The sequence below is a fragment of the Lissotriton vulgaris genome, chromosome 6 (genome assembly GCF_964263255.1).
Source record: "Lissotriton vulgaris chromosome 6, aLisVul1.2, whole genome shotgun sequence".
Classification (NCBI taxonomy): Eukaryota; Metazoa; Chordata; class Amphibia; order Caudata; family Salamandridae; genus Lissotriton; species Lissotriton vulgaris.
Genome location: NC_141694.1, coordinates 1,781,615,940 through 1,781,630,154, shown reverse-complemented (window position 1 = coordinate 1,781,630,154; position 14,215 = coordinate 1,781,615,940). Strand labels below are relative to the sequence as shown.

The window sequence follows — 14,215 nt, the reverse complement described above, 5'->3', positions numbered from 1 at the left end:
TTGTAATTTGCAATGAGTGTGTTATCAACTGTGGAGTTTAATTGAGATACTGTCATCGAAAAGCACCAGGTGTTACATTTTGCTTCAGTGTATTGTACTTTCTTTCTAATTCCTGTACAATGTTGAAGTTGCTGTAAAGTCTTTGGTATGCACTCATAAGTTAAGAATGAGGAAAATGGCAAAACATAAGGATTTAATTTATAGATTACTTATAGTAATCTCATTACTAAAATACCTTCTTCCCAGGCCTTTTATTCCCATCCTCCCTCCGTTTGGCATGTATTTTTTGCTGTGGCATGTGTATAGTAAGCAGGAGAAATTAAGGAAAGGGGGACCTTTTATTGGCTCCTGCAGGGATTATGGGATAGTAGTGTGAAAAATTATGCCATGCACAATGGAAGTGACTGCCACAGAGGTGGGGCTTCCTCATAAGAAAAAGTCAGATATAACGAAGAAGAAATTAGAATAATGAGATTACCAGTAAGTAATTTGAACATTATCCCCTCATCTTTCTTCCTTCTTTTTACTACTCCATACTTCTCTGCCACAAGTGCATAGAAATCTACAGTAGTAAATCTCAGGCAAGGAAGTTGGTGTTACAGGTCATGGTTAGCTTTGTAAATTTGTGGGCATTTAGAGATTTGTATCCAACTCTTTCCCATCATTGAAATGGTCAAATAATTACTACAGTCAAGGGCTAGAGTACCTTCCTTTCCACAAGGGGAAGGGAACTGATGACGACCCCCAGATTTGGGGAAGATGTATGGGAATAGCTTTATAATGGGGAAAATGTTGTTATCATCAGAGATCAAAAACAAAGGGGAAATGGATGTATGTACAGGGGGCTCCATCCATCCTTTGAGTAATTGAATGCTAAGTAGAATTAACCACAGCAGGAATACGACCCCTGGGAATATTGTACTTGACATTCCCAGTAATATGCCTGGAAACCTCAACATGCCAGTTTTCCAGTCATTGTACTGGGGATGTTTTTTGATACAACATGTTGGTAATCTGGCCTTGTACCTAGGCATACTTTTATGAGCAGCGATTTACAGCTTTTTGCGTACATTGCCCCCGCTGTTTCCAAAAATGAATGAGGGTCCTTCTTAAACTGAAGTCACTTCTTCCTGGGAATCTCAGGAACCAGTAGCCAACTCCAGCTCTTGATCATGAAAATGTAACCTTTGCAGTTCTCTCCACCTCCTATGACTTTATGAGTTGAATGCATCTCAAGCAATGCATGCTCAGGAGAAAAGCTCTGTACAAATTGCCTACTCCTGGCCCTCCCAAGTAATAGGGTCTTAGGCAATTAAGTGGTCCTGTTTCAATGATGCATTGGTCCTAGAAATCAGATTCAAACACACAGGGGCCTATTCACAATAGTAGTTTGGAGTATATAAAGTAGTACTTTTATAATGCTTTCTATATTCTCCAAACTTCTCAAATTGGATTAAAATGGCAATATTCCTGGGGTAATCATATTTGTACAAATAGAACAGTCTGTGCCCTCTGTGCACTTACATTTTTCTTTGGGGGTGTTGGACCCGACTCACAAAAGAATGTAACAGCAAGTACAAGAGTACTCCCATATTACTACTCCGTATACTCACAACCGCTTGTGTGAATCTACCATATTTTGATTAGAAAATGGTTGCTTCAAGAAACTGTTTTCTTCAGTAAGTGTGACATTCTGTTGGACATTAACAAGTGAAAACAGCATTTTTAGGCCATCACACATGCACACTGAAAAAGCTTTGTGAAGTGGACCCAAAGTGTGTATGACATGGTCTGCATATGGCTGGTTTGAAGCACAAGGAAGAGATCTCTCTAATACATGCAATTGAGTTACTAAATACACGACTCCCAGGGCTTTCAACTTACCCACTAACAATGGACCCACAGTGGACCAACAGCTTTTTTGTATATCATGATTGAATCATGCTTTAAATATATATTGTAGGAGGTTTAATACTCATATAAATTAATATTGTTGAACAATTTACTATTTCTTACTTCCCTGTTCTTTAGTTTTGTTTCCTCATTCGCCTCCAACCCCAGCTAACTCAGAGATCGGAAGGTCGCCACTGTTGCTCACTAAAGAGAAGTACGCCTTGGGGTAATCCGTCTATCCCCTCGTCACCCGCCTACCTGTAGCATACCAACTTCGTTCCAGTTGCTGACCTCCCGTTGTTATTGAGAAGGAGGTCATACTCTCTTCTAATTTCTTAGAACTGAAGACTGTTGCTGAGTGCGAACCTTAGATCGAAAAGCTGGGGCCCATAAGGTTATGGTCAGACTCCGCACAATCTGAGAGCTTCCCATGAGGCTTAATCATAGGATAAAAAGAGATATAAATATAATCTGATTAAAAACCAAAAAACAGCAAAGCAAAAAAAGGGGCTATTTAAACTGAAATCCAGTTTAACAAACAATCCCAAATGGCTCTCTTCTTAAAATTCTTCAGTCTGGCCAAGTCAAACTTTGAAGTTTTATATAAGGCGGATAGCCAGTCCGAATGTGTGGGGGGTAGTGTCTCGACCCATCTCTTGCATATTTCACGTCTGGCTAGTATTATGGCAAAAATAAAAAGCATCTATTAAAGCCAGTAATATCACCTGGTATACCAAAAATGATAAGCCTGAGGGAAATTCGTACTGGGTGTCCCAAAATAGACGTTAAGGAATTTCCAACTTTTTCCCAGAATTTGGAAAGGGATGGGCAAGCCCAAAACATATGTGTATCTGGAACGTTTTCCATATTACATTTTTTATATCTAGCAGGTGAGCTATTGGACATTTTAGAGAGCCTTGCCGGGGAAAGATAAGCCCTATGTGTCGTAAAATAGTGATTTCTTCTCACCCAAGCTGGCTTTATGACTGAGAACAGAGTGTTGTAAGAAGTTTGCCACAATTCTACCCAGTCTGTCTCCGGGATAGATTCCTCCCACAACTCCCCTGCTAATCTAAAGTCCCCGTCTATGGCCTCTTCAATTGCCCAATAAAAGAACAATATCTCTTTCTTCCCTGCTGGCTTATTGACCAGATGTTCTTCCAGAGTGTTCCCCTGCCCTATCGGATTTTTAAGATTCTGGGACCAACTCTTTAATTGCAGATATTTAAATCTAGACATGCCCTCCTCCAAATTATCATTTAATGCAACCCAAGGCAAGAGAGATCCTTCCACCGCTAGGTGTCCCCATATTAATAACCCTGCTGTCTTTAGAGGTACAGCCAGCATATCTTTAAGGCAGCTTGGTGTTACTGGGCTAGCTCACAATGGAGCAAACCTTGAGTAATATTCGAGACCCGTACATTTTTTGATTCTAGCCCATATTTGAGCTGCACCACGTAGGACTTTCAGTCTTACCTTCCTAAAGAATTGTTTGTCCCCATATTTAAAAAGAAAACCTTTGTGTGGAAGCCCCAATTGTTGTAACATGGCCGAAAATATTTTACCTCTTCCTGATAAATCTTGGGATTATAACAACATCCTTGAATGTGTTAAATGAAAGGCCCAAGCATAATATTGAATATCTGGGCGTGCTAGACCACCTTTTTCTCTTCTCCGTCTTAGCTTTTTCCAAGATATTCTAGTAGGCTTATAAGCCCACACAAACAAATTGATAGATTGCTGAAACTTATCAATTATTGATTTCTCAAAATGTAATGGGATGGTGCTAAATAAAAAAGTTACTTTTGGTAAGATTGTCATCTTTACCAAATTAACTCTTCCCAAGATAGACAATGGAAGGTGAACCCAGGATTTCATTAGTTTTTGACTCTCTTTTAGGATATTCAAGAGGTTTACTTTAGCTATCAAATCTATCTCCGAAACGATTTTAACTCCTAAGTACCGCATCTCGTTTTTGGTTTGGTATCGGCACTCCGGCAGGTTCCAACTCAAAATATTGGTCTTTTCTGCATTGACCTCATAGCCAGAGACTCAGACAAAATCTCTCGCTAAATTAATGACCTGAGGAAAAGAAGACTAAATCTGACGAAAGAATAAGAATATTGTCAGCGTACAAGGCTACCTTCCTCTCCCATGTTCCACTCTTTAATGGTAAAATAGCTGTATCCTCCCTAACACTATGAGCAAAAGGCTCTATATACAAGGCTCTATATACAAGTCGAAGAGGAGGGGGAGAGGGGGCAGCCCTGTCTTGTCCCTCTGGTCAGTCTGCCGTTTACCACCAACTTAGCCGAAGGATCACTGTTTATAAGGCAGATGGTTCGACGGATTCTTGGCCCAAAAGTAATTTTCTCAAGAACAGCAGCAAGATAGTTCCAGTTGACCCTGTCAAATGCTTTAGTTGCATCTAACGTAATTGCTGCCAAGGGGAGAGAAAAATTTGAAGCGAAGTCAATCGCACCTATAGGATCGTGCGTAAGGTCAAAAAGATTCCTGCCTTTTATAAAACCTTTTTTGTTCCGTATGAAGCCGGTTCCTCGCTACTACCTCTAATCTGGCAGCCAATGTCTTGGAAAAAAATCTTGTAATCTGAGTTTAACAGAGAAATGGTTCTGTATGACCCACATTTTGTCAGGGCTTAACCTAGTTTTAAGATTAAAGTGATGTTAGCTTCCAACCACATAGTAGGTGGTTTAACTCCGTCAACTAGAATTTTATTAAATATATCAGTCATTAAAGGGAATATTGCCTAACCCAGATTTTTATATAGTTCAGCCGGGAGGCCATCTGGCCCTGCAGCCTTACCTGTTTTACAGTCGAGGAGTGCCTTCCTAACTTCTTGTTGTGTTATTTCAACTTCTAGATTTTCTCGTTGGATGGATTCTAAGGTAGTTAGCTGAATCAGACTTAGCCATTCCTGAATAGATGTACTGTCTGTATCATTATCCTCATCATATAACTCCTTGAAATAGGCATGGAAGGCTTCTCCTATCTCCTCTTCCTTAATTGTTGGTATATTAGTTTGTGCACTATTTAATCAGTTTTGGCCTTCCAGGCTAATAATCTTCCGGCCCCCTCTCCATATCCTCCCACCTAATGGAAATTCTGGTCTGAATTGTATTATCCAATAGGGTTTTCAGGGAATCAAGTTTTACAACTAATGTCTGACGGAGCTCTTGGTCTTGATCAATTCCGTTATTAATCCTCTTCTCCAACTTCATCATTTGCTGCTCAATGGATACAATTTCCTCCCTGTATTGCCTGTTTTTATAAGAGGTTTTATTTGTAACTAGGCCCCTCCAAAAGGACTTCAAGGCGTCCCATACTACTGTAGGATCTGATGATTCTATATTGATATCTAAAAACGATGTTGTCTCCTGGGCAAAGATATCCAGTTACAACATCATCTAAAAGGAGCATGCGATCAAATGTCCATACACTCTGCTGTTCTATCCCTGCTAGATCTAAATCCATCCAGACAGCCGCATGGTCTGATAAATTGGGAGTCAAATAGCCTATATCTTTGATGTTACCTCCTAAATCATTACTGATTAAAATATAGTCGATCCTTGATTTATGTCTATATATTTTATTATAGAACGATACTCCCAACTGAGAGCCACATCTGACTCTCCATATATCACACATAGCATTTTGCTTCAACATCGTATTTAAATATAATCTAGTTTTGGATAGGATGATGGCCCTACTTTTTGGGGAATTATCCAATTTTGGATTCAATACTATATTGAAGTCTCCCGCTAAGATTGTCGTATCGGGGAACTCCAAAAGATTTAAAGAGATAGTTTTTGATGTTGACAGATCGTCCTGATTAGGGCCATAATAGCCAACTACTGTGACAAGTGTACTTTCCACAGAAATCTTGGCTATAAGCCACCTACCACTTATATCTGTCCTAACTTCCTGCAGTGTGGCATTTGCTTGTTTTTTTTACTAAGATTGCCCCTAACATTGGTGGTTTGAAAAGAGCAGACATAGTGTTCCACCCACCTGAGCTTCCCACAGATCTCACTGATTTCTTATTTTTAGGAGGTGGGTTTCCTGTAAAATAATTATCTGTGCGGGTGAATCTTTCAGAAATTGAAGTCGGAGGCCATTGACATTCCAAGACAGACATTGTAATGTTCTAATGGGGGATTAAAAAACTGAGTTTTAACTTTACCCCATCCTACAAGGTCTCGGCACCAAACCAAAAACAGTTGCAAATAAACAACAGCTAAGTTAAAAGGCAAATGAGTTTTTTTTTACCCCTCTGCTCCCTCACACATGCTCCCCCTACCCTACCCCTGAAACCCTCCCATTCCACCCTGGAGAACCCTACCCCCATTTATCTGGACAAGCCCAGATTTTGCCTGCCGGTATGCTCTGAACTGCTCACACTTGCTTTATACTGTTTCTAAAGCTGTATATATAAATGTGTGTCATTTATAGAAGGGTTTGGTCAGCCAATAATAAGAGACCTGGAATTTTATACCTTAAAGAGGTGCAAAAAAAAAAAAGAGGGGTGCACAGATGATTATTTCGAATTTTCCTGGAGCTCGTCAGCTTACTGCACCAATTTCACAAAATACATTTTGTTGTTAAACATGATTTACAATTGTGCTGGAAATTTCAATTGGACGGCTGGCCCTAATTTTTTAAAATGTTCAATTTTTTCCCCCAACTCCCACTGTCGATCTAAAATGGTGAGTGAGAGGTCTGACCTGATCTCAAAAGTAAAATCTCTCGATTTCAATGATTTCAGTTTAAGGACCGCTGTTAGAAATTTTCTCTTTGAAGGAAAAGTTCAGGAAATTGATTAGAATTTTCCTAGGTTTTGTTCGGTTAGGGTGTCTCCTGAAAGGGTCTCTATGACTTCTTTGTATGTCCCTCTTCAGTTCATCTTCTGATTCTTCAATCTGAACTGCGTCTTTAATGAGGGTCAAAATATAAGATTTGAGATCCTCACCCTCTTTCTCTTCTGGAATATTTAAGAGGCACAAGTTGTTACATGTAGAATTAGTCTCCAACAATTCTACTCTAGCGCAGAGGGCAGCTTCATCCTTTTAGAGTGTGGAAATATCAGCTTTAACTGCTCCCAGATCTTCCTTTTGTTCTTCCATCGACTTCTCTAAGACCACCGTAAGATGTCCAGTTTCTTCTCAAGTGATTCACAGAAAAGTCTAATCTTTCCCTGATTCGATTCTGAAACTGCAAACCCTGTTTTAATATCTGATGCCATTGTGAGGAAAGGAGGCACCAAAGGTCCCCCGGAAGGGTATTCTCCCTCCGGGGTTTCCTGTCCGGAGTTTCCGGTACATTGTTGTTTTCACTGCAGACGTCTACTGCTTCACCTACTACCGTTTTAATCCCTCCACTTTATTTTGCTGGCTCTCCTGCCCTCATTGTCATGCTATCCTCTGGATTTTCAAAAATGTCAGACTCCTTTAGGGAATTAAATTGCTTGGCTTGTTGCTCAGCTTGCTGCTCAGCTGACTTAGAGAGATTCGAAGGTGTACCCAAAGTGGGGCCAGAGAAAGAATTAGAATTGAGCGAGGGATTGAGCGAGGTAACAAAGGTCAAAGGCGAAGGGACTCCTGAATCCATATTCAAATGTAAAGGAGGCTTTACTAACCCTACCTGCCCTGAGCTTCTCCCTGTTTTACTACATCTAATACCTGAGGGAGAACTTTAAAATATGATCTCAAAGAGGGGGTTACTGTAACTTTGACATCTACAGGTAAGCCTCTCTTTCTGGAATTTTTAGCACTTTTCCCTTTATACTCCTGATAGGGAGAGGAGTTTTTTTCAATACCGCCCTCTGCACCTTTAATTGATGTATCTTTTATGTCCAGGGGTATTTTATTTGTGTCTGTTTTCCCTGCTCTAGACTCCTGAGCTTTGGGTTCTTGTACTACTCCAAGATCCCGTACTACTCCACGCTTCCTGCCCTTTTTAACAGATTTATTTTTGATGTTTTTAGGTGATTTAATTATTTTCCCTTTTTCATTAACTTTGACCTCCAGTATGTCTTTCCTGGGTAGGGTGGACAGTGTAGGCGGTATAGATACTGTTGACTTGGATAATGAGGAGTTGCCCCTCCAACTTACATGCCTCAAACAGTATGGTGGAGAAGACTTACCGTATTTAGGAATGTCCCGGGACCCCAATACCTCACAAACTTGGTGCTCCTCTCTGTTGCCAGTCGAGCTCCGTCCACCTTTCTCAGTGATGAATTCTTCACTTGTGTCCTGCGTTTCCTCAACGTCAATCCTCCTCTCCAGCTTGAATACCCCAGCAGCGTCCGCTCTCCTTGTGCTGTCTCTGACTGCCACTCTCCCAGATGTACTTCGGGAGAGACCGCCTCGAAGGAGACCGCACACCGCAATGCCCCGGCTCCTCCTCGGTTCCAGGGCAGCCGAGAAACAGCGCGGGAGATCCAGCAAGGATACTATACACATCCCCAGGTAAAAGGTTTTATAAATTTATCAAGAGGGCTTTAAGAGGCTTTGAACAGCGTTTTAAAGAAAAAAGCTGACCAGGACCCATATATTTTAGATTCAGCGTGCTACATGTAAATAGAGCAGGAGAGCTGCCAGCATCGGCAAACGACCGCTCAGCTTACGGCCGCCATGTTCTTCTTCCCCGTTCTTAAATTGTATTTTTTGGCATCGGTGACTCCTCCGCTATGACGGAGGATCGTCGCCCCACTGCTTTTGAGCAGTGAAGTAAAGGAAATATTAAATGATAATAACTTTTAGAAATAATCACTTTTATGATTCCTTTGTGGGTTGGTGGGTGGACGGGGCTGCTATGCTTTTGGAGCATGGCAGGGAAGAGATGGTTTGCCCACTCCTAAGTGCACAATTACTGTTTGGTCGGCCCTCTCGGCCGCCCAAACCAGTCATGGACACTTTCCCAGTTCTCCATGGAGGCTACATTACAGCCTGCGTGGAGAACAAGCCCAGGACCCCATTCCTTGGTTGTGGTCGAACCAGGTAGCTCAAAACCACAGACCTGAAATGCAGCATTGTAATTGTTCAACAGAACCTTTGCTGTGCTTCCTGTGCCTCGGTCTTTGGTATCGCTTTGTTCGCCTTAAGTTGGCAGGGTATGCCCAGACGTGGGTCCCTTGCTCACTTTGCCACTGGATTCACGATAGCCTGGCTGATGAGGTTTATGAACCCGAAACCAGTCCCAGGATGCTTGTTTCCGGTTCAGGTGCAGACATGGCTTGGCAATTCGGGCTGGACTGTTCCCATGAGGCACTTGGTCTGAATGATTTACATATGACCATGTCTGAACTGGGGTGGTGGAGTGAGCTAAAGAATGGTGATGGATTAAACCCAGATCAGTTGACTGGGGGTGAGTGTTTGATTGGCTCAAACGCTCCGTCCATCATCCCCTTTGGTATCGGTTTGACGAGGAGAGCAGGGGCTGAGATGCGGGACTGGCGCAGCAAGGTAAGTGTTGCTTTTATTTTTTATTTTATTTTAACGTTATTCACAGCCCCCTTGTGTCCCTCCACCCATGCTCTCACACCTGCCCTGCCGAATAATGCTGCTCTCCACTGAATTTTGCCATCCTATGATGTTTTTCTCAGTACACTACTTTCCTGGTGAAAATACTGCTCTCTTACTCCTTTGCTATCTGAAATTTCTAGTTATACTTATATTTCTGTGCAGCACAATACAAAACTTCGTATAACTGAATAGTACATTTATATTTCTTTTTACACTGTTACAGGGGAAACATTGGTATCAATATCACTAAACCATACGAAGAAGGTACCCCATGCGGCAAATGTCCAAACGATTGTGAAGACAAACTTTGCAGTAAGTACATTAAAATTATTTTTTCAAAATTCCAGATATGAATATTTAAAGAAGATGTCAAATATGTCTGCACTAATGAAGGAATACAGGCAAAGTATAAAGAGCAGCAAAAAGGATGGACTTTTAACTCATGCCTAGTTTTTCTTTGTGTGACCTACTGTTTTTTTAATCCAATATGTTTCTAAGTGATTCTGTTCCATTCTGGATAAAAAAACAACTCCAATGTCTGCTGAAATTCTTTTTTTTTGTCACGTAAGCAAAACGTCAACAAGAATAACATTTATGTCTTTGTAAGCTTCAATAAGGCACTTGTACACTGTGCTTACTACCAAACAGGTGTTTCAAATAATGTATCAAAATAGGATTTCATAATTATACTTCACTTTTTAGCAATGTTATTCCCCCAATGAATACAACATTTTATATAAACAGTCCATAGAAAACAGTGTTTTTTCTTTCATGGTGTCAGCAAAATATATTGGTCCCGATTAATTGATGGAAATTTCAGAGCACAGGTCTCCACACATAGGGCCTGATTCACAAACTGTATTTTGTAGCACATAAATTAGTTCTACAATACTACTACTTACTTAGTAGAAAATATTATTTGCTAACCTACAGGTGTTAATCTCAACCTCCACTTTCTCTTGTCTTTGTTGTGGGCCATCCAAGATCATTTCTTTATTTGCCAGTGTTTGGGGCATAGATCTTTAAGAGTCTTTATGTGAGGTCACTTATTTAAAGAAATTGGTGCAACTACCTCCATTTGTGTGAATGTGAAGCCTTTTTATTTCTACATCACAGTGTTTAAAGAGGAAGAGAGCCAAATTCCCTTTCTTGACGTGTCCAATGGCAAAGATTTATCTTAGGAACCACTGAGATTGAAGCCTGTGGCGGTCGTGGTGAATGAGATGTGTTTGTTGTAAAAGTATGATGTCCCCTCTCATTTCCTTTACAAGGGTGGATTGGTGTTTTGTTTTGACAGTGAGTTTGGGTCTTTGAAATTTGAGCTAACTACCTTCATCACTTCTGGTGGTACAATGAGTGTTGGTTTTGATTGGGAGACTAGGATAATTTAACACGTTCTGGTGTTAAGGGCAGTTTGGGATACTGCATGTGGTGTGGATGTCAGTTGCGGGTAAGCCCCTCTACGAACCCTGAAAAAATGTAACACAACATGAATAAAATTGATTTGGTAAGTAACATGCCAAAAATGTGAACAATCTTACTACTCTGAGATTGTCAAGCTATCTTTGCAAACCAATCCTTTTAGGTTGACCGCCTCCATCCCACAGCACGCACTGTGGTTACTTAAGGAATATGATGGAGGAACCATTCTCTTATGATGCTCCCTTTTAGAGTCCTGTACCTGTCTGAAGTGTCTGTTTAATCCCCCTGTTGTCAGAGCTTTGCTATAAATTATTGCCATTCTCTTGCTGCATCCTAGGGATCCCTTGCTACTTTTTCCAGATATCTCTTTGAGTTTTTGGGACAGGTCTGGGTTGTGCTCTCAGATTGTTAGTCTCTACATCTAGTGATTATCTGATCCCTGCTAACTCTTTTGCTTTAGTTAAAAAGCAGGTGTGCACTGCTCTGCTTTGCCATTGGAACATTAGTCTTAAAGGATGTGCCCAACAGATGGAGATAGTCTGGGCTCCTAGTGTCATTGGTTTGAAATCTCTTTGTTTCTGTATAGGCAAATGTTAAAGATCTTGAAAATGTGTATTTTAGTGTTCCCTAATGTATGAATTTCCTGTTCTTTCTGGCTGTCTCTATTATTCTCTTTTTAAATTGCAATTTATGTACGCAAGTGATATCGGAGAGCATTGTACATTGCTCAATCGACAAGAGAATAGTATTCTGTGTGTTCTATCTAGTTCAGTGTTGCTCGGCGTGTGAGGATTGAGAATACTGCAGGTTGCTCATGAATGTCTCAAGAATGTTTTCTTCCTTGCCTTGTAAGACCCCTCCACCAATCCCCAATGCGTATATTGTTCTGTCCGCATCTGCCCGCCAGATCTTACAATTATACCTCGAAGAGCAATGTTTTGTTCTTGCAGAATGATGATATCTTGTTTGAACTCCTGTTCTTCATCTCCAGTGTCTCTGTGCTCCTCCAGGGTAAAGACCCTCTCCCTCAGGTCCTTGATGTCATTCTTAATTTTGTACATTTCTTTCCCTAGGTCATCTTTCAGTCCGGTTAAGTTGCTTTTTGTTACTGCAAATAGGTGTTCAAAATTTTGCCTGGTGATAGGGGTTTCAGGGCGTGGTGCCTTCCCATCACCATGCTGATCCATCAAGATACCACTGTACCGGTGTCTGGGGAACAAGATCTGGTCAATACACTCTTAGTGTTGTGGTCCATCTTGCTTTTAGATGCCATTCCCTGCTGAATGTTGTTTTCTACCTTGCACCATGGTTTTGGGCTTCTGATTCTTTGTTCAAAAGTGACCTAAGCTGGAGGTCCCCACATTCAGGACTGGCTATGATAAGTATCACTGATGTTGATGGTATGTGAGGTCCAGTCTTTGTAAGAAGGTGTATGCCTATATTGTGTGTTTCTATTTCAGCTGGAAGGTTTGAGGCCGTCTTTTTGTTGCTGGTAGAGCACTTTGAGAATGTCCTCTGTCAGAAGTGGCGCAAATTATTGATGATGGGCCACCTTCAGGCACGCTTGGGTAGAATCCAGACTTTGCGGCAGGAGTCTGTGTGGTCAGAATAGCATCTGATTGCCTCTGGAAGGTTTTATCCCTATGTTCAGTGTGAATGGGGTTGGGTCTCTTCCTTGCCCTCCTCCCCAGGGGCAGGAAGGGATTTTTGAAATTACTGGCAAAAGGAGAAAGCTTGCCTGTGGCCCCACACCACACAAAAGGTCCTCTCCTATAACTCTTGCAGGGGGTTATCATCAGGGAGAGGGTGCAGAAGGCCCACTGAGCCTACTTCTGGGCTGGTCGCCTTTTCCTCTTAGTCCAGCTCTTACAATCTCCTCATTGAGTAGGGAACAGGCAGGGACTGGGATTTTTTTTAATTGGGCAAGGGTAGTGCTAAGGGGTAGTAAGGAGATAATAGGGTTCAGGGATTGTTAGTGGCTTTTAGTATTCAGGAAGGGGTGGCATTAAGGGGTAGTAAGGCTATTTTGGTTTAGGGAGGGTAGAATTAAGGTATGAGCCAGTTTTAGGGTTCATGGATGGGTAGTGTATATGGATAGTAAGAGGTTGGTATGATTCAGGGAAGGGTAGTTCTATATAGTGTTACAGGGTTGTAACGTTTTTAGATTTCAGGGAAAGATAGACATAAGGGGAATTAAGGTATTTCTAGGTTTATGAAAGGGTAGTTGAAGAAGCCATGGTGAAACAGAGGAAACTGTCAATAACTTTATTTTTCATAAAAGGTACACAGGAGCAAAGGATGTGGCAGGCAGTACAGGTAAGCATCAAAAACTGACTCCATTTCAAAATGTAACACTCTAAACAGAATTGGAATGGAACAGGCCTTGCGCTTCTCACAAGGTAAGAGTAGAATGGAATACTATACTAACATGAGGTAGGTTACATATAAAAACTTATAAAATAGAATGAGAATATCGCACTCCTCACCTCAATACACAATAATAATAACATTAACTACATCAGGAAGAAATTAAAATAAGATACAAGATAAAATCAAAGCTAAATCAAATCATCAAATTGATTGGGAACACATTTATCTCTTTAGGCCATTCTACATCAGAGTCAATATCCTCCAAACAGGACTCAATTATGGATTCAGAAGTGATTCAACTGGCATCCTCACCTGACTCATCCCAACATTGAGATCCAACTCATCAGCACAAGACTCATTCGACTCAAAGATAAATTGAGTTTCAGCAGTAACAACTTTTTTAGAAGGATGTCCATCGATACTTGAATCAGACTTTGCACAGGCATCTGAAAAATAAGAACATTGTGAGATAGACCCAGGATTACCATCATAAACATTCACACCTACATCCTGGACACTCAATTTATCATGACCCTTCTTCCAAACCTTTGCTAACCTGTTTAACCTCCACCAAGAATTATTATTGTGTTTGGCTGAAGATTTGTACATCCCGATAAGTCTGAAAAATGTAGAAAACGTGGATTTTCCTTTCTTAACATGAAAAGGTAATTTGATTTTAAAAATCACTTTCACCAGTGAAGGACTACAAGTTTTGCATCACTCATTCTAGGAAGCTTTTGAACTTGTTTGGAACATACAATTTCACAGGCCTTATCATACCTATCCTAATTTTGATAATGGCTAACTTGTCCTTTATCCGTGAAGGCAATGAAAAAGTAGAGAACCTGTGAGGGAGTGGGGAGAGGAATATTTCACCCAAATATTTTCAACAACAAAAATCTTCAGCTGAACTCTTTTAGTTAAAGCAGCCTGAATAGACTCAACAATGACTATTGAATCTCTCAACAAGACCATTCATATTGGAA

General features: G+C 40.8%; 1 protein-coding gene across 1 annotated transcript in view; it reads left to right on the top strand.

Annotated features, from left to right (window-relative positions):
- LOC147709475 (serotriflin-like) overlaps positions 1 to 14,215 on the top strand; it is a 260,350-nt gene that overhangs the window by 229,563 nt on the left and 16,572 nt on the right. Inside the window, exon 6 of the mRNA XM_086925499.1 lies at positions 9,661 to 9,749. Within this exon, the coding sequence (XP_086781625.1) occupies positions 9,661 to 9,749 (89 nt within the window). The remainder of the gene's footprint in view (positions 1 to 9,660; positions 9,750 to 14,215) is intronic.